General features: G+C 36.2%; 1 protein-coding gene across 1 annotated transcript; it reads right to left on the reverse strand.

Moving 5' to 3' along the window:
* Positions 1-10279: 10279 nt before the first annotated feature.
* On the reverse strand, positions 10280-23188 carry LOC128863425 (serine palmitoyltransferase 2). Its single transcript, XM_054102577.1, has 4 exons — positions 22889-23188; positions 11753-12847; positions 11411-11673; positions 10280-11334 (listed from the first exon to the last, which is right to left on the reverse strand). The coding sequence occupies exons 1-4, from the start codon at positions 23117-23119 to the stop codon at positions 11118-11120; spliced, it is 1806 nt and encodes a 601-aa protein (XP_053958552.1). The 5' UTR covers positions 23120-23188; the 3' UTR covers positions 10280-11117.
* Positions 23189-24517: the final 1329 nt, after the last annotated feature.

The following is a 24517-nucleotide window of genomic DNA, read 5'->3' on the forward strand; positions in this document are numbered from 1 at the left end:
CTGTGGGCGTATGGAGATTTTACGCCATCGATAGTATTCACTCCTCCCACTGGCTTCGAAAGCGATTGTGGGGGGAATGAAACATCGAGAATGTGCAATAGTCCGATACTCACAAACTATTGTCTTGTCTTCAGTTCGGTACTGTTGTGAGCATTTGGCTCAAGCATCTGTGTCTGTCGTCGGTTTGTCTATAACAGTTTATCTCCACTGTCCACCTGCTACCAAAGGTACCAAAAACTTTGTAATTAACGAATAGGCTTTATATTTATAAGGTTGTTTTGTATTTTTTTGTTTTTTCCTTCCTTTTATCCTAAGAACTGTCGAATTATGACTTAGCTGGATTAAGTACATTGCATAAGAAATAATCCAGCTGGTCTTGCTACCTAATAGTATTGAATACTTAGTCTATCTTTCTCCTTCTACTGCTCCTGCCGCTGTTGTTGCTGCAGTAGCAACTGCTGCTGTCGTTTCTGGGCTTTCCTTTCCCAGTCAATGCGGTTGGGCCTCGTCACGACTGTAGCCGCGAACGTTTTTGCGGCGTCCCATTTAGTGATGGTCGAGCACATATCCTGGGCAAATCTTGCGTGGGATGGCGGGTGTTCGAATGCCTTCGCCAGCATTACTCGTTCTTCACTGAAACGTCTGCAGTGAAAGACCACATGTTCTGCGCTCTCGGCTGTATTCGAGCAACTCGAGCAAAAAGGGCTGTCGGCCAGCTGGAAATGGTGTAGATATTCAAGGAAGCAGCCGTGTCCGGTGAGTTAGGTAGTAGTCAAAGACTTACATACCTATACTTACCTTACCTTAAAAGGGATAAATGCAATAGAACTTTCATAAGAATGGGTATCTAGACCAACCAGATCCAGGAAGAAGTGGATCCTCAATGAACAATCATCGGAAAGCTAGACATTTGCGCAGCAAGTTCTTTTTACCTGTATATTTTTTGATGGAGAATTGATACGGAGCTGAAATCGGTTATTTCTGTCATATTTGAAAGTCTAGGCACATTTTTTGTATGAAAAACTTCTTCAATCTGTCAGTTCCATTATTTGTAGGCCTGAACAAAGTATTTTCGATGAATAACTGATAATGAAGGACTGAAATCATTTCTGCATTTTTGTTTGCCTACACAAAATATATTTTTTTAATGAAGAACTGATGATAAGAACCGAAATCAGTTATTTCAGTTTTTTCAGAAAGCCTGATAAAATATTTATTTTGAATGAACTTATTTCTGTCATTTTTGAAGGTCCGGGCAAAATATATATGTTTTTATGTTATGATTAACTTTATGAAAGATTTCAGAAGTGTATTAGGGTTGAATTTGGCGGCCGCACACCACAAACATTAGGAGGAGCTCAGCTCAACACCCAATAAAGGATGTACATAAGTGCCAATTATATATGTATTGGGAACAATCAGCCGAGGTAGCCGAACGGGTTTGTTCTGGTCTATCAGTAAGTAAGGTCTGAGTTCGAAAGCCGCCATGGACATGAAACACCAAATAAAAAAAAACGTTTACTAAAGCGGTCACTTCTCGTCAGGCCAAAGCGAACGTCTGAGTGTATTTCTGTCAAGGAAAAACTCATAATAAATAACTATCTGCCATTTGGAGCGGCATAAAGGTGTACGCCCCTCCAATTGTGGAACAACATTAGGGCGCACACCACAAATTGGAGGAGGGACTCGACAAAACTTCAAACATATATAAAGTGTGGTTAAATTTTAAGGCCCGATGTTGAATGGGAACCACACCTTAACGTCGAGTTTTTTCTGCATTTCATTTAACATTTTTCAATTCCAGACTAACTCAATTTAAACCATGGAAAGATACACAATCGAGCAACGCGTTAAAGTTATTCTGGCTTATTATGAAAACGGGCGTTCAAATCAAAATGCATCTTCAGTAATGAGGCCCATTTTCACCTCAGTGGATTCGTCAATAAGCAGAATTTCCGCATTTGGGCGAACGATAATCGAAGAGTGATTGCCGAAAAACCAATGCCGAAAAATTTGATGGCCGAATAATCACGTCGCGGCAATGTCATTTGGCCGCCAAGATCATGTGATTTGACACCGTTGGACTTCTTTCCTTGGGATTATTTGAAAGAAAAGGTGTACGTCGATAAGCCAGCAACAATTCAAAAGCTAAAGGGGGAGATTATTCGGCACCTTAACGGCATAGAACCTCAATTACGCCTCAGCGTCATCGAAAATTTGGACCATCGGATGGAGGTGTGCCGCCGAGGCCGCAATGGCCATTTGGCCGATATTTTATTCCATACGTAATTGATCCATACCAATATTATCATAATAAAGAGAAATGACAATAACACTGTGCGACAGTGATATTATACTTTTATGGAGACCTAGTGCAACTTGTAGGTATAGAAAAACTAAGAAACATGGTATAGGAGAAATTTCCAATGCCCCCCAAAATCTCATTTTATGGCCATAAAACCTTTTTTCAGGAGGTTGATGTGAAGAATCATTCCTTCGCCAATTTCCATCCGATTTCGAATTTGTTTTTTAGTTCGAATGAACAAAAACAAGACTTTTTAACAATGTGTTGACAATTTTTCTGAAATGACAACTGACGAGACTGCAGACCGAAGTATTTGGAATTTTTTTTATTTTTTCTCTATATTTTCAACTTTGACATAATTTTTACGATATTATCCGTTATTGAGGATTTTTTTAGTACACTACTGTTATAATAAATTCAATTTTGCGACGAATGAGCTATATTTGACTGTAATTTAATTAAAATTAATGGAGTTGTGTGAGTTTTAAGATTTTATTTTTTTTCGGGCGCGTTTCGAAGCATGAAAATGATAACAAGTGTCATTATAAACACATAATATTTATTGGAGTATTGTGCAGTGCAGCACTGTACGGTATGGCACGGTGCGGTACGGTGCAGTACACAACGGAACTGGTTCCAAACTTAAAAATGCATTGGAAACGGCCCTTTGGAGTTTAGTATGGTGCAGTACATTTGTCATTCTCTTCATCAGTTTTGAATACTTCTCTGTAAGAAATTCGATCATCATCATTCATCTGAAGCCGTCATCAACTAAATTCCATTGTCTAAATCGAGAAGCGAGCGTTTCAGATTGTCTTCCCGATAGAAGTAAATCACGAGAAAGATCCTGAAAATCGACACATTGTATCGTTCTGAAGACTTAGAACCAGACGGAAAGTACTCTTCATCATAAGGTTTATTGTTATCAGTTTGATCATTATCAGCAATGAGTTGAACTTCCTTCAGTTCATGACCTGTAGTTGAGTCAATCATATCGTCCAAGACTACGGGGTTCTTAACAGTTGCAACATCTTTATGTGCTTTCGAGTTTTATAATGATGACCGTTTCGTCCGTTTTACAAAAATAACATTCATCTATCTGGAGAATATAAAGAAATTCTACTTTTCTGGCAAAGTTTTGATTTATATCTCTTGAATTTCAATGAAAACTCAGTACAAGCAAATTCCGGTTCATACCAGCGATCCGAAGTATTATATGTAAGCTTAAAGAAATCGTTGTTGCCATCAACCAGAGCTTTATTACTCTGTAACTTCAAGCAATGCTCTTGATCCACAAACCACATATGAAACAAAACTTATTGCGATTATCGCATCTGAAAAATTGAAGCAAAACAATAGAACTTTGACGTTTTAATAAGGTTAAACTATAATAACAAACTTCTTTTGTTAATCAATGTACAGTGTGAACTTTGATACACTTGGGAGCTTTTCATATTTCTATTGAAAAAAAAAAATGTGTGATAATATGTCAGATATTTTCGTAAGTTCTAACCAGTTCTGTTGTATGCAGTACAGTTTACTCTTATGTATACATATATACTCCAATAAATATTACGTATCTATAATAACGCATCAAAACACAAACCTACATACCAAATTAGTAAAAAAAAAATAAAATCTTAAAATTCACACAACTCTATTAATTTTAATTCAATTACAGTCAAATATAGCTCATTCGACGCAAAATTAAATTTTCTATAACAGTAGTGTACTAAAAAAATTCTCAACGTCGGATAATATTGGAATAATTATGTCAAAGTTGAAAAAATAGAGAAAAAATAAAAAGGGTCCAAATACTTCCGTCTTATGTCTCGTCAGTTGTCATTTCAGAAAAATTGGCAACACACTGTTAAAAAGTCTTGTTTTTGTTCTTTCGAACTAAAAAAAAAAATTCGAAATCGGATGGAAATTGGCGAAGTTAGGAATGATTCTTCACATCAACCTACGGAAAAACGGTTTTATGGCCATAAAATGAGATTTTGGGGGTGTATTGGAAATTTCTCCTATACCATTGTTTTTAGTTTTTCTATACCCACAAGTTGTGCTAGGTCTCCATAAAAGTATATATAATTTTTTTTTTTTTTGTCACACAGTGTAATTTATTAAAAAAATTATATTTAATTCAAAATCAACACCGGCCTTTGAAACTTAACCACCCTTTATATATGTACATATGTTGAGAAACAAAGATCGCAGGCACAGTGTACCTCACCAACCCGCTGGTCGGCCAGTACTATGGAGTGGTCAGAGTACATTTAAAAAGTGGAATGTGCAGAGTTTAGTAGCCTGCCAGTATTCTGGTGAAGAGTTGTATGATCGAGTTTGAAAACTTCGGTAGGTTCCCTAATCATTTTTTTACCGAGCGCAATCATAGTCTTAGTTGCTTTGTAATTTTTGCTGGTAGCTTCTTCTTCTTGATTGGCGTGATAACTGCTTAAGAGATTTTGGCCGGATGTAACAAAGTGCGCCAGTCGTTTCTTTCTCGTGCTAACCGGCGGCAGTTGGACATCCCAAGTGAAGCCAAGTCGTTCTCCACTTCATCTTTCCAACACCCGAGGAGGCCTTCCTTTTCCTCTGCTACCACCAGCTGGTACCGCATCGAATCGAATTCTCTCAGAGACGGAGCGTTTGTTTACATTCGGACGACATGACCCAGCCAACGTAGCCGCTGGATGTTTATTCGCTGCACTCGTCGTAAAGCTCATACAGCTCATTGTTCCATCGTCTGCTATACTCGCCGTCGCCAACGTACAAAGGCCCAAAAGTCTTCCGCAGAATCTTTCTCTCAAACACTCCAAGCGACGCTTCATCGGATATTGTCATCATCCAAGCTTCTGCGCCATACGATAGGACGGGCCTGATCAGAAATTGCAAAAATCTCCGCCTGTAAACCATCATGAGATTTTGCTCCCTTCCTAAAACTTCAACTCTCTAGCAAATTTGGAAAATATTTGCTTGTATACACAGGGCGATCCAATCTAACTACAATGGGCGTACGATTTGCATGCACTTCGAAATCTTCATCCAGCCACAAAGATAGATTTTCCTAAGCGCTTTGATGATTCGGAATTGCTAAGTGTTGGCTTCGGACTGCAAATGTTCTGAAGGCAAACGGATTTGCATTTGTTGACTGTGGTTACGACTGTGCGACTGAAAGAAAATGTCTCTTTTTTGTGTAACGATGTATTAGGTGTGTTTTTAAGAGCTTGAGAACTTTAAATGATTATATATTTAATACAAAACAGAAATCTCGTTGGAATCAGTTTTTTTTTCCGCAAAGTCAATTTCCACATTTTGGAAGCGTTGTTCTGGCGTTGAACGATTCATGATAACTTGCAGGAAGTGGACCTGTACTTAGGTTAGGAAAAGTCCAGTTAACTCAAATCTGCTACCAAATTTATGCTGCTTCCACGGCTCAAATGATCGCCATACTGAAAATAGTCGACTTCAGAATGCAGGTACACACAGTAAGCCGTAATTGAATATGCAAAAAACAGCGATCCATGTCCGCATGCGCGAAACCAAAGTAGCCGATGAAATTTCAATTGAAGTATGTATACACTTCGACACTGAGGATCAACTTTGATCTCATTTCTTCTCTAAGAGGGCATTGGGTTGCAGCGAGATATACGTGCTTTTCTCTTGAGCTTGCCTTTTCGTGATGCTATTATATTCAAGGAGCAGGCGTTGTTGTTTTTGTTGTTGTTGTAGCAGTAATACAAGCCCTGTCAGGGTAGTGTATATCACCGGTCGTCTTCGTCTGACTCACCTCAAGGTAGGCCCAAGAAATACTATATGCTGTTTCGACAGGCTGGGTCCCGAAGATGTGTTAGATGAAGGGGTTTTGAGGGGCATGTGAAAAAGTGGTTAGTGTCGTGCGGGGTACCTTCACATGCAAGGCATATGTTTCGTATGTCGGGGTCAATTCTGGATAGGTAGGAGTTAACCTGCTACAATATCCAGAACGTAGTTGTTCCAAGATTACGCGGGACTATCGGGAAAGTTGGAGCTCTTCTTCTTCGATTTGTGGTGGCTGGACTAGGGCAGTGCCCTCGCAGGTGCGGTTTTGGTTGAGCCCTCGCTTTACCTGAGTGCTAATGACGGTGAGTGCAGTGGTGGTGCTGTGCACTCTTCGGGAGCCATGCTGGTGTGAGGCTGAGTCAGATGTTTCGTAAAGAGATTGGGATTAGAAGGGCTTCAAAGAGTCTTCCATACTGGGGAAAGGAGAGTTATCGGACGATAAGAATCCCCTTGGTTGGCAGGTTTTCCAGGTTTCAGTAGTGGGACCACTCTCCCCGATTTCCACTTGTCAGGAATAATGAGAGTGGACATAGGCATATTAAAGACCCTCGTGAGGTATTCTACTCCCATTGGACCCAGCCTTTTCAACATCTGCATGTTTAGTCCGTCAGGGCCAACAAACATGCTGATGTTGTCTGGCGTTGTCCCATTGTTTGCTTAAACTATAATTATTTTAACCATCTTTCCTTTTTCCTGAGTCAAGTTCGAGCAATACATTAGCTTCCTCTTTTCCGTCGATGCCCTGAACCCAATAGAGCGAATTGTATTTATGCCTTACTAGGAAATTTAATCGTACTGTGCACTGTAATACCAATGAAGAAGTTATAAAAATGACGATAGAGCTTTGAGTGCCTGGTTGCAGTCACTTAAGATGATTAAATGCTCATTGCAATAGTTCCAGTGTAAGCTTATCATACTGGGACTGGGACCTGCTGGAAATCTCCGAGATTAAAATAGAAATTCTAAGCTTTCTGAACTATTAGAATTGAAAAAGGTGGTAGAGGCCGCTGATATTATAACTTTACTCACCTACTTAAAAGCTTTTGTACCAGAATCACCACAAGTAAGAAAATACTTGCACTAACCTATTAAAATTACTAATTCGTTCGTACCTCTACCATTTTTTTTTTTTCATATACACCTCGTTGCAAAATTATAAACAAACCACCATTTTTTTATACAAAAAAAATAATTAATGCTTCTACAAGTATATAACGGAACAAAACCCAAGTTTTTTACTCAAAATCTTATCAAAACTTTCCACTTTTTAACTAAAATTTTTAAAATTTTTCTCGGTATGGAATTGCCAAAAATCAAGTGCACGATCGTCGTTTGAAAAGACCGTGCAAAAATAAAAACTACTTAGTTGTTTGGGGTAAACTTTTTTTATTTTTCGACATAGTCTCCTTTTAGACTTATACACCACTTCAACTAACGCTGTTCTACTTTGTTGACCCCCTCGGAATAATAGGATTTGTCCAAGTCTGGAAAATAGCCATTCGTTTCTGCAACCCCCTACTTTCAATAAAATATTTTCCCCCCATCCATTTCTTCTAGTCCGAGGGAGCCAAGTCTATTTCCATTCATTTTGTTGTTGTTGTTTTAACAGCATCGGTAGCCCTGTCAGTGTAGGCATATCATCGTTCGTCTTCGTCTAGCTCATCTAGGGGTAGGCCCAGGAAACATGCTGTTTCGACAGGTTGGGTCCAGAGGGAGAGGGGGGTTCCCATAGCAGCCGGTTCTACGTACCAGAATGACTCGGGTTTTTCCCGACCAAGGGCTGCCGCCCCAGTATACTAGCCCTGTCTAGTGAAACACATATCATCCATTCACTTTGTGACCACAACTGCTGAGCTGATGCTTTGGCGTTGATTTTTTAAAAATCACTCTACTTTCATTCACCCTACGAATGCCAAACACAAAGAAATAGACCGACCTGGCTGAAACCTGGTGTGCGTTTTCCAAGAGATGCTACTAACTAAACATATCTCTGAAATGATACTTTTTTTCAATTTCAAACGTTTATTAACAAAAACTGGTTACAAATTTAATCTTCAAAATAATAGCCATCGCTAGCGACACATTTTTCCCATCTCTCAGGCAATTTGTGGATGCGGCGCCGAAAAAAGTTGCCGTCTTTGGCCGCAAACTAATCATCGAGCCATTTTTTGGCTTCTTCGTGAGAATTGAAGCGCTGCTCGGAAAGTGCGTGTCCCATCGACGCAAACAAATGATAATCGGAAGGCGCCAAATGTGGTGAGTAAGCCGCATGCAACAGCGGTTCCCAATCGTACGTCTCCATCAATTCCCGGGTCGCTCTTGTTCGATGTGGCGGTGCATTGTCATCAAGAAAAATTACTTTGTGACACCGATCGGCATATTCTGGGCGTTTTCGGTGTATATATATGTTCAAATCGGCCAATTGTCGTTGGTAGCGCGCACCGTCAATTGTTACACCTGGTTTTAACAGCTCGTACCTAATCATACCACGCTGATCCCAGAAAACACACAGCATTGCCTTGCGGCCGAAGCGATTTGGTCGGGTGGACCATACGATCATTTACGCTTGGAATTGGAGAAATACACCCATTTTTCATCACCCGTAACGATTCGATGCAAAACAGACTTCCTTTTGAACCGGGAGAACAGCATTTCACAAGTGGTTTCACGATGTCCGCAAATCGTAGTGTGAAGGCACGAAATTCGACGTTTTTTTTTTTTTATTCCCCATTTACTTTATACATCTGTCCTTTGACATTAAGTATGTTGTTTAACAATTTGGTCAGGATTTATATACATCGGCCAATGTCAAAAGCGATAAAATTAAAATAAACGAAATAATAGCAATTAAATAATATACAATAATACAATACAAGTTTCACTCGTTCAAGTTTCGAAGTTTTTAAGAGCGACAAAAATGCATTGTTGTATGAAATGTAACAAACAATGAACTGAATATTGTTGATAGACGGCAGACGAAAAAAACAAGACAATTTGGGAAGAAAATACTTCTAGCGACATCTGTGGACTAAAAGCTGAAAGTTTCATTTCATAGGTATATACCTCTAGACATACCAGTAGTGCCATCTCCCTGCGTTTGCACGGACTTTTCAAAGGACCCACGTATTTGGTAGTCACTTGAAACTTGCACTTTGTTATACTAAAATTTATAATCTACAAAACTGTATAAAAACTTGAAAATTTCGATTAAATTTTAAAAATGTTTGAAAAATTGGTTAAGGGGGAGCCTGCTTTAGAAGCTTCAAAAAATCGAGTTTTGTTTTCGGGAAGGAAAGAAATATGCGATTAAAACGAAACTTTCAGGTTTTATTGTTATATATTTCAACAGTCTTCTCAAATTCTTTTCATTAAAATATATGTCATATTATGCCTGGTACAAGCATTTTGCCGAGGCGCCTCGAGTGTGCATGTGTCGTGCGGCGGGAAAGATGCAGGTCGCAATTTTCATCTGAAACCAGAAACCAAAAAAAGTTTTTATTTTAGTATAGTATAGCTTCTAGTTAAACTAAGAAAATTAAACAAAAAGTGAGAAATTCAACAATTTTTCGCTAATTAAAAAAAAAAATTCATTTTTTTGGAAAAACAAATTCACTTTAGATTGTTTAAAAAGTGGGCTAATCATAACTTTCTTAAGGTTTTTTGGGTTCAACTAGAAAATAATTTAATTCCGAATACAATCAATGTTATCTCGTTTCGATACGACGTTTAACTTTTTCCCTATCTTTCCCGCCAATTAGGAAAAGTCGTAAAAATAAAAAACCGAGAAATCGCACTTCGAGCGATCCGGCCGCTCGTATACCTGCTCGACACTTGCTCACAATTTCTTCAGTAACTCCGAAAATATTTTGAATTTGCTTCTGAAATTTTGAGGACACATTCTTGGATAGTTTGGGAAGACATTTATGCATAAAAAATCGATTTTTTGAAGCCTCTAAAGCAGGCTCCCCCCTTAACTTTGCACTATATGGGTTTTGTTGTAATATGAACCATATTTTTATAAAAAAAAATTGGTCATGTGTTTATATGATAATTATCGCAGCACCAAGCATCTGAGCCCAAGTCTAGAACTCAATTTTATGCAAAACAAAAAACCAATTAAAAATATTAGGCTCATCATTGAACCATTGATACTTGAATTGAAGAAAATTGTTTGATTGTTCGACTTTATTATAATTACTCATTATACGTAGTTTAAATTACAGTAAACTTAAAATACGAAAATTAAATTAAAATAACATCATGCAATTATTTAAAAAATACATATAATAGCAAAAAATACTTGAAACATAAAATGACAATAATAAACTTTGTCATTCTAGCATTACTAATAGTGTTGTTTGTTGCATTTGTATGATAGTATCGTAATAGTGGTAGCAGCAGCGGTACAGTGAACAAGAAGTCGTATGCGTTCATATTTATTAGTAAACATAAATAAATAAATGCTAATGTTACAGTATTTTCAAGTAACAATTCGTATAGAAGACTTTAGCGAAAAAAATTTACACACACAGACACAATCATCCAACGCTAAATGTAGCCATCATCTATTCTACATATATTTTTTGAACTTTTCTGGCAGTGCATACGAACAAAATGCGTTCATATTTGTGCAACTAGAGTTCAAAAGTGACCAATCGCAATTAACTGTTAAATTTGTTAAATTATTTTCTATTTAGTTTACAGAAGTGCTCGATTTGCATGTTGAAAATGTGTAGGGAAATTGAAAAATTAGTGCAGACACGGCCAGCCCAATAGACAATAAAGGCCACCAAAGCAACTGCTTAAGCATTCTAGCTTAATACTTAGGGATATCATAACATATCCGTTATTTTTATTATAGACATTGTCTAAAATTTTCCCCACACACACACACATTTCTTATGCTTTGCAGTTGTTCGTGCGCTATTGTCAACTGGAACTGTGTGCATATCTGCTCTTTGCGAGTTACAGATGTAAGCGTTGTTTCTATTCAATACTCAATTGGGTTGGGTTCACGAGGTTTCCGCGAGTATTTTAAGCCTAATGTATCACTTATCTCGTCGATGACGTCAAGTGCATAGTCTAATTGTTCTTTGGTATGTGCGGCCGACAGACAATAACGTATACGCCCCTCCATAATGGGTGTCGCTGGGAAGCCGACACCTACAACAGCTATGTGGCGTGTGGTCAATGTGCGTACAACGGCGCTGTAATGAGAGTTACAAAATTTCAAATTATATTAACAGTTAATGACGACACAAACAAATGTGCGCGGCTGCATACCCGATTTTCGAAAACAAGTACACCAACATGGGCACCACAGGCGAGTCCTCGTGCCCATAGGTGATTACACCCATTTGTGCTAAGCGACGACGGAAATAGCGTGTATTACGCGCCAATTGATTGATCTTCTGCCGACCAGTATCGGTGCCATCCAGTCCCATTATAATGCTCATCGAAGTGTAAACCTGCTGAGCAATAGGCGGCGACATGCTACTAGCATAGCAATGTGCGTGACTGTTTGTGCGCAAAAAGTTAATGAGTTGCTGCAAAAAATATCGCAAAAGCACGGATTCAGCAAACACGAAACTCTCTCAATGGCACGCAAAACTAAGCTGTGCTTACCTTCGAACCGGCTATATAGCCACCAGAACTGCCAAAACTCTTCGTGAAGGTGCCCATCAAGATATCAACATCCTTGGGATCCACGCCAAAGTAATCCACAGCACCACCACCATTCGGACCCATTGCGCCAATACTGTGTGCTTCATCTAAATACAAATAAGCTTTGTATTTTTTCTTCAAAGCAATAATCTCCGGCAAACGCACAATGGAGCCCTCCATACTAAAAACACCTTCCACCAAAATCATTATCTTCTTCCATGGTTTGCCACCCGCTTTCGTATTGCCATTGACTACATTGTAGCGCAGCAAACGCTCCAAATCGCGCATATTATTGTGCTTGAACACCTTCGTTATGGCTCCCGACAACCGTAGACCCAAAATAATCGATGCATGATTCTTTTCATCGCTCAACACAAGGCACCCGGGCGATATCAGTGATGGCAAATTGAGGGCGTTCGTGGCGAAACCCATACCAAACACAATTGCATCTTCTACACCCAAATAGCGTGCGGTTAAACGTTCCAAATCCAAGTGCAGCTGTGTTGTGCCCAACTCTACACGTGATGAAGTCATAGCTAGGCCCATTTCGCGCGCAGTCTTTTCGGAATTCTCAGCGCAAGCACCCTTCGCATCAGCGAAACCCAAATAATTATATGAACCCAAATTCAAACAACGGGTCTCTGTGCCGGTAAACTGAAAACTCCAGCCATAATCCTTGGTCACGCGATCCTTCAGAGTGACCTCTGCACCAGGTACACTGCAGATCGGGCGATTCCAGCAATCTCGCACGCGTCGGTAAACATAGCGCGAGTAGAAGCTCTCAAAGGCATCATAGAGTGTCACATAGCCATCACGATTCTCCTCCTTAGCGACCTTCGGCACAAAGAGCAATTGATTTATATAGCCAAGTATCATAAGCAAGTAGAATCCCAAATATGTAAGGCAGGCGGTGTGGAGTGGCACTTCCTCGAACGATGTCTTGCGTATGTGCTCCGCGGCAAACTCTGAAAGTTTCTGTGCTGGTGTGATCACAGGCTCATTGCCGCTGCTACATCCTTTGCCATTCGTCTTGGGACACTGCAGGGTGTTACACTTCTGAAAAGAAGAAGGAATGAATTAAAAAGTGTTGAAATTTGTGATGAATGTGTATGCACATTTAGCAAACCCTATTTAATCGAGTTCAGTTATAAATTAAAAAAAACAAAAAAACATTTTTAATCAAATTTTTAATAACATTGTTTTTAATTAAAAAAAATTCATAAAAATTAAAAAAAAATTTAAAAAAAAAATGTTATTTCACTTATAAAAACAAATGTTAATTTAGAAAAAAGTTAAATTTTTTATACATTTAAAAATTTAATAAAATAAAAAAATTAATAATAAAAATCGTAAATAAAAAAATTATAAAAATTTTAAATAGTATTATTTTATAAAAATTTAAAGAACTAATAAAAAAATCTTTTTTTAGTTTTTAAATAAAGATTAAAAAAAATGTAAAATAAGTGTAAAAATGTAAATATGTAGTTTTTTTTTTAGTTTTTGCATTAAAAATTAGCAAAAATCAACAAGAATTTAGAGGCACTACTCAAATTTAATGGGCTATAAGTTAAAAAAATAAAATATAAAACATTCTTAAATTTAAAAAAATATTAATTTTTTTAAACTTTGCTTTAAATTAAGAATTAAAAAAAGAATTATACTTTTTAAACTTTGTTGTAAGTAAACATTAAGAAAATGTAAACTTTGTTTTAAATTAAAAATTAAAAGAAAATGTAAACTTTGTTTTAAATAAAAACATTGTTTAATGTAAACATTAAAAAAAGAAAATTTATTTAAAACAAAGTTTACATTTTTTTTTATTTAAAACAAAGATAAAAAAATTATTATTTTTTGTTTTAATGTAAACTTTGTTATATATAAAAAATTTGTTTAATGTAAAAAAAATGTAAACTTGTTTTAATGTAAAAAAATGTAAACTTTGTTTTAGATAAAAAAAGTTTTATGTGAAAACAAAAAAAAAAAACAAATATTTAAAACAAAGTTTCGATTTTTTTTAATTAAAAAATTTATTTAATTTGTTTTTATTACACATTAAAAAAATGTATTTAATTTTTTTTTGTAATGTTAAATTAAAAACTAAGTTTAAAAAGAATACTTTTGTTTTAATTTTTCATTTAAAACAAAGTTAAAAAACATTTTTTTTTTTTATTTAAGAATATTTTAGTTTAATTTTTTTAACTTAAAAAAAAATTGGGTGCATAGTTTCATAGCCCATTCAATTTTAGTAGTGCCTCTAAATTCTTGTCGTTTTTTGATATTTTTTCCCTGACGGTGTTGCGCATTTTCTCCATACAAAAACAAAAATATATACCGTTCATTCATTATATGTTTAAAAATGTTGCACAAAGTTTGAAACTTATATTTACATGGTTTTTGTTATAGAAAAAATATATTTTTATAAAAGATAATAATCAAAATTAACGTAAAAAAGATGTATAATCAAAACTTATCAATATATGTCGACTTTATAATGAAATCACTGACTTTAATTTTCCCATTTCATAGGTTAACTAAACTATTTACAGAAAATTATGCCAAGTTAGGTGTAGTTGAATGCCGCTCTGATACACTTTTCTATGCACACCTAAAAACATGTGCGCCGTTTCGTACATACATACATGCATGCATGATATCAAAATAAAATTATGCAAACACTAGAAGCGATTGTCCATATCTACACAGTTGTACAACTCTCGAAGGACAGCCCAATCAATTGCCACGCCGATCTGTTTATTCATATACGAGTACACTGAGTACAGTAGTACAATGGAGCGGTAGAAATGGAAATAACTTTCAAAAAGAAAAAACATTTGCATTATTTATGCAATATGATAACTTGCAAATGGTGCCTGGGCTATCATTTCGTCAGTCCTATTTTCCAAAATTTCGTTAACCCTCCATATTCAACTTATGGGTCTGTATCATTTCTGAATTTCCCGCATAAACATCGATTTTTAACGACAAGCCTCAATAAGCCTCCGCGATGGCCAGCCGGCTCTTCCAAAATACAGATTACCGAACTTAGTGCGCAAGATATCGATTATTTAAAAGACTGTGTAGCATGGTGTGGCGTCCTGCTGAAATCAAATGTCATTCAAGTTCATTTCTTCAATCCATTTCGAACCATACCTTAAACCAATTTAAAACCATATCTTCCCACCATTCAGGTTCATTTTTTAAACCAATATGAAACCAGCTTGAAACCAAATGCTGTTCAAGTTCATATCTTCAACTCCAGCCCATTGTACCACTCACCGCTGAAAGAAATGGCGTTTCCAACAGCTTACCTATCTGAGAATAAAAAATGAGTCAATGATACCTGCACTTCAAAATCCACACTAAACAGTCACTCTCTATGGATGCGATATCTACTCGGCAATCATTACAGAGTTGCCCGCCAAGATGGAAATGCGGCGAGTTCAAAACCGTCGATGTTGATAAAATGGATTTAGAGGAGCAGGCATTCATTTAAAAGGAAGAGTGTTTCTATATTTTTTAATGCTCATATTTCTTTCTCTTATATCGCATAATATAATTTAGTATATTAGTTCTCCAGCAGTTATAAAAATTTTAAATTTTTTAATTTTATGCGCAGCAGCGGTATCGCTAAATGTTTAACATTTAATTTGTCAGAAAGGAGCTGTTTAGCTACGTCACAGAAGACCTTTTTACATAATTTAGAAGACTTAGGAACGATTACACATTTATTGCTCTGCGATTTGTTCTTTATATTCAACATTAGACAGTGTACTACTCTCTCTGAAACGGACACCTAAGGGTCTGAAAAATTTGTTCGCTCATGGGAGGTATTCGCTTATAAGTGTAAAAAAGAGAGAAAAAAAATGTAAAACAATTGTTAAGGATGTGTGATATGTACTGAAAAAAGTGTTTAACAAAAGCTGAAAATATGCTTGTTAGGGTTGTAGCCACAAATTTTGGAAAATGCTGTTAAGAGTGTCAGTCCTTAGGAAACAAATTTGTTTTCCAATAAGCTATTGTTTGGCCCTTAATTGGCACTTACCGCTTCGAGTGCGCAGAATCGTTTAAATATCTGGCATCACGATACAAAACGACAATAGGTCATACGACTCAATACAAAGCAGTATTGCGACAAGAAACATAACATAAATCGTTCATACCAAACTATAATATCTACTAAAATATATACTTCTTACGAGAGATTACAAACTGCGTCCATACCAGTTAATAATACGGCCAGTTGTACCCACGACAGTCGGTTCTATGGGTCCAGAACGACCCGCATTTATATCCGGCCAAGGACTGTCACTGCAGCAGTACTCCCAGTAAATGTATGGGGAATGTTTTTGCTGCTACAACAACAACAACAACAACATCTCTAATTCCTAATTATTTTATAAAATTATATTTTTAAACTTTATTTTTTATACAGGCAAGAATTAAGCTACCTCGAATACAAATAAAAACAATTTTCAAGGCATATAGAACAGTTAGTGACAGTAGAGCAGCAACAGAGGGCCATGTATTTTGCAATTATTAGAAAACGAAATAAAATCAGCTACTCGTCTGCTACTACGAGTACCTGTTCAATGTGCTTTCGCATATTCCATACCAATCATTTAATATTTTGTGTGATCTTTTATCGTCAAGAGACAGTCCGAATTACTACTAAAGGGGAAATACATGTGTGTATTAGTAAAGGTGCAGATAAGATTGTCGTAATTTTAATGCACTATTAATTGTAATAAAGATAAGATAAGAAAAATATTCCGATAATCTACGAATTGTACAAACTGTTGGACCTTACCCGGACGGTGTGGGGCTAAAACCAATACAACGTTTATATGTAAATCCAGCATGGAAGAAGATCCACTTTACTGTATGTATATGATATTAATATTTAGTTACAGTGTCTACATTCTTAAATATCATGAATGGCTTGTGGACTTTATGCATTCATAGATTGTTAAAAGCAAAGATGACCTTCCAATTGATTGAATTTGCTTCGGTCACGAATGGATTGAAAAAATTAAAATAAAAATGCAGAAGCAGTAGTAAAAACAAAAGAATTTTAACGTCAGAGCAGCACTGCTCCGACTGATGACAGTGAAGTCTACGCTACCAGAACGACCCGATACTATATCTAACCAATGACCATAACTCAGGTTGAAGAATTAAAACAATAAAAAGTCATGCTATGTAATCGCACACTCATCACACTGCCCTATCAGCCTTGGGGTGGTCTGTTGTGATTGCAGCTTTTCGACGTCAGACTTCTATATATTGCTGATTCATAATGAGATATACATGTATGTGTGCATGTATGTAGCTACATATGTGTAAGTATTTGAACCTGAACCTTTGCTTTCATGAAAAAAAACTTTTCGATTATAAATCTCAAGTTTAACAAAAGTGATATGATAAATGCCATAAATATGCGGGACTTCACATCTAATTATTTTCATTCATGTGTAGATATAAGTGTGTACACTTTTTGCAACAACTAACACTAGATCAGATACATATGTATATGGAGTAGATAAATATTGTACTATACCAAAAGTAAATATTTGTCAAGTACTTATGACTGTACTACGTAGGTATTACGATTACGTAGTGCACTCATAATCGTCAATATATGTAGGATATCATGCAACGGTCGGAGCAGAAAATTGTAGTCTCACCAAGGTGGGTACAAAGTTAAAGGAGGGATTTTAGATGAGTCGATTTAAGCGGACAGCCGGCATGTGAAGAGGTTGTTTTTGTTTTTGTTGTTGTTACAGCAGCATACACATTCCCATACATTTACGAGGAATGCTGCTAGTGCGACAGTCCTGAACTGGATATACATTTGGCTCGTTCCGGTAACGTAGAACCGACTGCCTTGTGGCATGTGATGTACCTTCAGATGTCAGCTATATATTGATTAAATAAGGGCCAATTCTGTATAGGTAGAATTTAACCTGCTACAATATCCATAACGTTAACAAAGCTTATCGTCTGTAATGGGTAGTAGTTGGACTCCTTAGTACTAGATTTAGTACGATTGCACGATAATGGCGTCGGGCAATGACATTGATGGCCTGTGCGCCAAAGTCAACGATTACCTCAACAATCTTTCTTACTTTTTCACTGCGAGGAATCTACAACTTTCCCCCTACAAAGTCCACGGCGACCTTCTTTACCAACTGGACAAAGGAGGTCAAACTGCAACTCAAGATCAAATTCGATGACACACCAATTCCGACTGTTAACATCCCCAAAAATTTAGGTGTAAGTTTAGATAGTTTCCTGGGCCTAGGTTTTTTAGTTTCCGTTAGATGAGCTAGACGAAGAAACGTTTCCACAACAGTCGGTTCTACGTTACCGAAACGACCCGGATTTATATCCGGCCAAGGACTGTCACTCCAGTAGCATTCCCCGTATGTAAGTATGGGGAATGTTTATGCTGTTACAACAACAACAACAACTACACTAGCAAGGTTTAGTATTGTTGCTACCTCCACAACAATGGGTTGGTGCGAGTCTACCATTTTAAGTACTACCATTCGTGCATGAAACACCAAAGTGAAGAAACAGTTTTTTTTTCTAATAGGGGTCGCCCCTCGGCAGGCAATGGCAAATCTCCGAGTATATTTCTACCATGAAAAAGCTCCTCATAAAAAAATATCTGCCGTTCGGAGTCGGTTTAACACTGTAGGCCTCCCCATTTGTGGAAATACAACAAGACGCGCGCCACAAATAGAAGCAGGAGCTCGTCCAAACACCCAAAAAGGGTGTAAGCGCCAATTATATACAACCATGGTCATATAAATAGCACATTTAGACTTTGAAAGCAAAGAGTTGAATATGTTTTTAAATATATTAATTATTTTTTATTGGGAAAAAGCAACATAAAAAATAAAAAACTTATTTACTTCCACTTTAAAACAAAAAAATTGTGAAAAAGAATTCTGTTCTGATTTAATTTACGAGAACGTTAATAACTCACGAAACCTCCGGGACAGATACATAAATAGCACAAAATAAAAGCAAAAATAGTAAACAAATCAGATGGTTAAGTAATAATATTTTTTTACCAGATTAGTATTTTGTACTATATCCACCGTTTTTGATTACTTCTTCAGGCCGTCGCTCCATGCTTTCTACAAGCTTGTGGCATATTTCCTTTGGAATCGAGTACCTCCTCAACTGCCGTCCACAAATCATCAACATTTTTAAAATTTTTCTTAGCGATTTTGACCTTAACGTCATTCCACAAATTTTCTACTGTATTGAGATCAGGGCTCTGCGGCAGTCAACCCAGTACATTGATTTTTTTGCTTCTGAGCCATTGCTTCACTGTCTTTGCAGTGTGCTTTGGATCATTGTACTGCACAAATTCCAATTTAATGGCATAAACTCAAACACAAACGGCTCCATTTTATTCTGTAGTACAGCTGTCCACAAAAAAATAGGAGTGCCGATATGAAAAATATAAGTGAGTGCACAATTTTCGCAAGTGACTCCGATTCATAACGGTACACCTAACGGGTCACTAGTATTGAAATGTGAATCGAAATTTATTATTGCTTTCCCTATTTTAAAACTGTAATACATTTTGTTGTAGAATGTTGTTATTGCGCTACACAAAATAATAGGAGTGCGAACTTTGTTTCTTAAAATATCGATAAACTAGCAAACATATTTACAAAAATCGAAAAGTAAGAAGGTTACTAGTAATTTCGAAGAATTATTTTTAATATTTGGGTTGATTTACTTTCTCTTAGTGGGTAGAGGAAAGCATTGTACGGAAGAGAAGCGAGCTTTAATCAAAAGTCTCAAGAAAAGCGGAAAAACGTACAAGGAAATCAAAATATACTTGGATGTTCTGCACAAATGATAGCAAACGCCTTGTATTATAAAACAAAAGCTGAAAAACGCAGGCGAAAACAAAAACTTTCCTCTAAGGACGATCGCAACATCATACGCACCTGGAAAGGTAACCCATTGGTTTCCGTAAAGAAAATTCGCGAAGATCTTGATTTACCAGTTAGTGCTGAAACTGTACGCAGACATTTGGTCAATCATAATTTATACGCAAGAAGTCCCCGGAAAGTGCCCCTTCTAAAAAAGAAGCATGTGCAAGCCCGTATAGAGTTTGCACAGGAGCATAAATCTTGGCCGGCTAGTAAATGGCGAAATATTTTGTAGATGTGATTTCAGATGAAAATAAAATCGAGTTGTTTGGCAGTTCAGGCTCCAGGAAGTATGTTCGACGCCCACCCAATATGGAATATAATCCTCGATTCACAACAAAAACAGTGAAGCATGGTGGCGCTAAGGTCATGGTATGGGGTAGCTTTTCGTATGGCGCCGTAGGTCCAATATATTTAATCGAAGGCATTATGGATCAAAAGGTTTATGTGAGGATATTAGAAGAAGTTATGCTACCATATGCCACATGGAATATGCCACTAAAATGGATAATTCAACAGGATAATGATCCTAAGCACACGAGTAAGTCAGCGAAAGAATGGTTCAGAGTCAATGGGATTGAGCTTATGCGCTGGCCTGCTCAGTCTCCCGACCTCAACCCAATAGAAAATCTATGGACCGATATTAAAAAATGTGTTGATCAACAAAAACCCACCAAAATTCGAAAGATTTTTGGAAGGTGGTAAAAGTGGCATGGGAAGGAATCCCAATTAAGCGTTGTCAGGATCTCATCGACTCAATGCCACGAAGGTGCAAAGCAGTGTTAAGAAATCGGGGATATACCACGAAGTATTAATGTCTTTAAATAGTTTTGAAGAGCTTTAAGACCATTTAGTGTTAAAAGTTTAGAGAAACTAAGTATTTAATAATACAAATCACTCCTATTTTTATGTGGAAGCAATTTTTTATATATCTTTACCTGAATTAAATTTTAAGTTTATGTATACGTTTAATTGAAATGTTTTAACTACGAATAGATGTATATAGCTCATATGATTAATGTTACGCTAAAAGTTTTGAAATAAAACCATTTTATTCTAAAAAAATGAACTTTGAACATTTTTCATGTCGGCACTCCTATTATTTTGTGGACAGCTGTATATCCAGATACTGAAATCTATCAATTTTTTGTGAACCTAGGATTTAGCGCTTGATTTTTTGGACGACGTACAATAGTTTTCTCATCTGGTCCCATCCTACTTAGTCGCATATAAGTCGCCTTCCTACAAGCTTTCTGGACACCTGTAGACCAGATTCTTGGTTTATTTCAAGCATAATTTGCCGTGCCGTTTTTAAAAGGCATTAACATCAGTTTTTCGCGGTTTTGGTTTTCTTTCCGTTTTTTTGCGTAGATAGAATAAATCTTTCTTAATTAAATTAAGAGCATTATAAACCATTTTTCGAGAGCACATCATCATTTCAGCTATTTGTGCATAGCATTTTCCGTTTTGACTCATACGGTATATAAGAGCTCTTTTCTCCGGCGTGCAATGTTTTTCACGGCCCATTTTTAGTAATTACTATACAATTTCATGTAAGAAACAAAATGTATACTAAAAATCGCTGAAACAATATTAAAGTTTTACTCTCCGCTGCACAAGTTAAAATGTGATATTTTTGTGTCCACTTCAAAACAGCAATAAGCATACATAAAAAGAACGCAAAAAATTCCATGGAAAAAAATGGTAAATTCCTCGCATAAATATAAGCTTAATAACGGTAATGAATGTAAACAAACAAATTTATTTGATCAAACCAGAGTTCGTACTAAAAACTTAACTTAACATTTAAGGTTCACATTTGCGCTATTTATCTGTCCATGGCTGTATATGTACATATATATTTAAAATGCAGTTTTGAAGATTTTTCTAGTTTTCATTAATTGATAAAAGTGCATTTCAAATGATTTTTGATAATTTAAACTTTTCAACTAAGAATTTTGAACATCATATCAATCGTTTAATTTTAAACTTCAAAAAATATTCACTAAGCGGGTTCGATGTCTTTTGAAGAATGAGGCAGTATTTACTGTATAACTGCCAAGTCCGCGTACAGAAACCGAATTCCTTTGCTAACTCGCACACTTCGTTTCATTGCGTTATGCTTTAAGCTATTGAACATTTTTAAGGGCGAAAATTTACAATTCGCTAAGTGATCATATTTCTACACAAACAATATTCATATTTCACTAACGTCGTTCAATTCAGTTAATTAAAATAAATAAAATGACAGGGTACTGCCCATAATATTGTAGAAATTCGTATGAGTCATGGTAGTGCAATTACATAAAAAAAAGTTACTTAAAAATTTCAGTTATCGGCACAAATGGCACATTACTGATAAGAACTTGTTTCAAAGAAAATTTATAGAAATGTGGGAATATAAAATTCCTTATCTTTAATTAACACGCTTTAAGAGATATGCGGAAATATCGTACGATTCGAAAAATTTCTAACAATTTTTTTCTTCGAGCTATTTTCAAAACATTTGCGGCAAATCCTTTTGAGGCATGGGAAGCAAGCCAAAAAATCAAAAACAAAAAAGGAAAAAACTAAGTAAACGTCAAAAGACACATATTCCAATGGAAGACGCTGGAATTCGGCACTAACAAAAATTCAGTCATCAAAATTCTACTAATATGTACTAAAAATCGCGCAAAGCACATATTCTAATATTTTTATACAAAACATGAAACATTTCGAAACTCTTTAATCAGACCTTAATAAACTCCCACTTTATTTAACTTGTTCTGCCGGTTGGTATTCACTGTTTTGTTCCAACACATTGAGGGTGTGACCTATAAACATATATGGGACGAGTTTCTTTACGTTATTATTCCAGCACATGCAAAAGCGCACATATCCCTACAAATTTCGGCACCAACAAATTTTCCAGTTCTCTCCACATTGTTTTATCACTTGACTCAAATAGGCAAATAAATAAAAAAAAAAGTCACGCTTTCACTTCACATAATAAAATTACTTTGCAAATGCTCACTTAGCTACATAGAATAATTAAACTCGACGTTTTAAATAATTTAGCACATGCGAAGACTTATTAGTGGTTGTAGAAGTGCATAAAACATTCGATATTAATATTCTATTCACATTAGTACTCTACCTTCAGGCAACCATTGGCAGGTGAGGCTTCTGTTGCATTGGCCTTGAAGCCATTTTTACGTATACGAAGTTCTGCCGTTGATGTTGCACCACAGCTGCTATTGCTGCAGTTGGATACATCGGCCGTTAAATTATCTCGCATTTTGCTGCAACAATTAACAAAATCACTACTTTGCTGGTGTTCTTGATCAACTCCACCGTTGTCACCGCTATCACCATATAAATTGCCCATTCTACCAGTCGCTTAACACTAATTCTAATTTATTCCAATATTTTATTACTTCTCTTCCATTATCTCGTCTCCGTTTTTCGCCATCAAATGAAAAAGATTACTCGTGTGTATGAATGAGACAGTCATATACACATTTCCCAATAAGTGCTGACAAACTTAAAGTAGCAAATTAATAGTGCAGTTACTCACTACAGTACTCAGTGGCAATGTTTTAGTACTAAAATAGGTTTTCCACATAAAATAAATTTAAACGCCCAAGACCCGATTTACACGAGGAGACATCTGGAAGGGAGACACTGGAAATTCTCTTTTCATGTCTCATTCGCGGCCACACGGGCAAAATTGTTTTCGGCAACATTTTGACATTTAATGCTTTAGCATCGTCTGGTTCGGATGTATTCTCGCATGCGCTTACATGTAAAGCGGAAAACGTTCGTCAACAATTTCTTAAATATATGAATGAAAAATGTAAACTGGCTAAATAATAAATAATTTGCTGTTTTTTATTTAAATATATTTATAAATTATTGTACTTGAATAAAAAAAATTAAATTTAAAATCTTTCATACATAAATAATTAACTTAAAATTAACTTGAGTATCTAGAAATACGGGAAAAATTAGAATTCAACATAAAAATGCCCCATAATATATTTTAAATTATACCTACTTTACTAGCAAAAATAATCGTGCATTTCCCAAGCAGTGTTCGGATGTTTGTCATCTTTGTTATCTTCCGTTTGCTTGAAAACCAACACATAACTCAGAACCTTCTCCCACAAAAGGAGAAAACAAATGAAGCAACTGTCAAAAATTGCTTTAAGATTGGAAATACGAATAAGAAGCACAAAGCGTGTCGCCAGTACAGGAGACAAATTCCCTTCTCTCTTCCGCGGCCGTCCTTCACCACCGAACAAAATGTTTCCCTTCCAGTTGTCTCCTCGTGTAAATGGGCACCAAGTTTGCAGGCTTAGACTTAGTTTAAAAAATTCTACACAGTTAAACAAACACTGAGAGACCGTTCGAAAGATAGACAATAAACTTAAATTACAAAATTTATGTAGGAAACTTCGTAACTGTTAGTAATTCGTTTAAATGCATGTCCGTCTAATAGGACTTTCTTTGACCCGATTTACACGAGGAGACATCTGGAAGGGAGACACTGGAAATTCTCTTTTGAAGTTTCATTCGCGTTCACACGGGCAAAAATGTTTTCGCGACATTTTGACATTTAACACTTTAGCATCGTCTGGTTCGGATGTATTCTAGCACGCGCTTACATGTAAAGCAGAGAGCGTTCGACAACAGTTTCTTAAATATATGAATGAAAAATGCAAACAGGTTAAATAATAAATAATTTGTTGTTTTTTTATTGAAATATATTTATAAATTCTTAAAC

Source organism: Anastrepha ludens, chromosome 5 (assembly GCF_028408465.1).
Source record: "Anastrepha ludens isolate Willacy chromosome 5, idAnaLude1.1, whole genome shotgun sequence".
Lineage (NCBI taxonomy): Eukaryota > Metazoa > Arthropoda > Insecta > Diptera > Tephritidae > Anastrepha > Anastrepha ludens.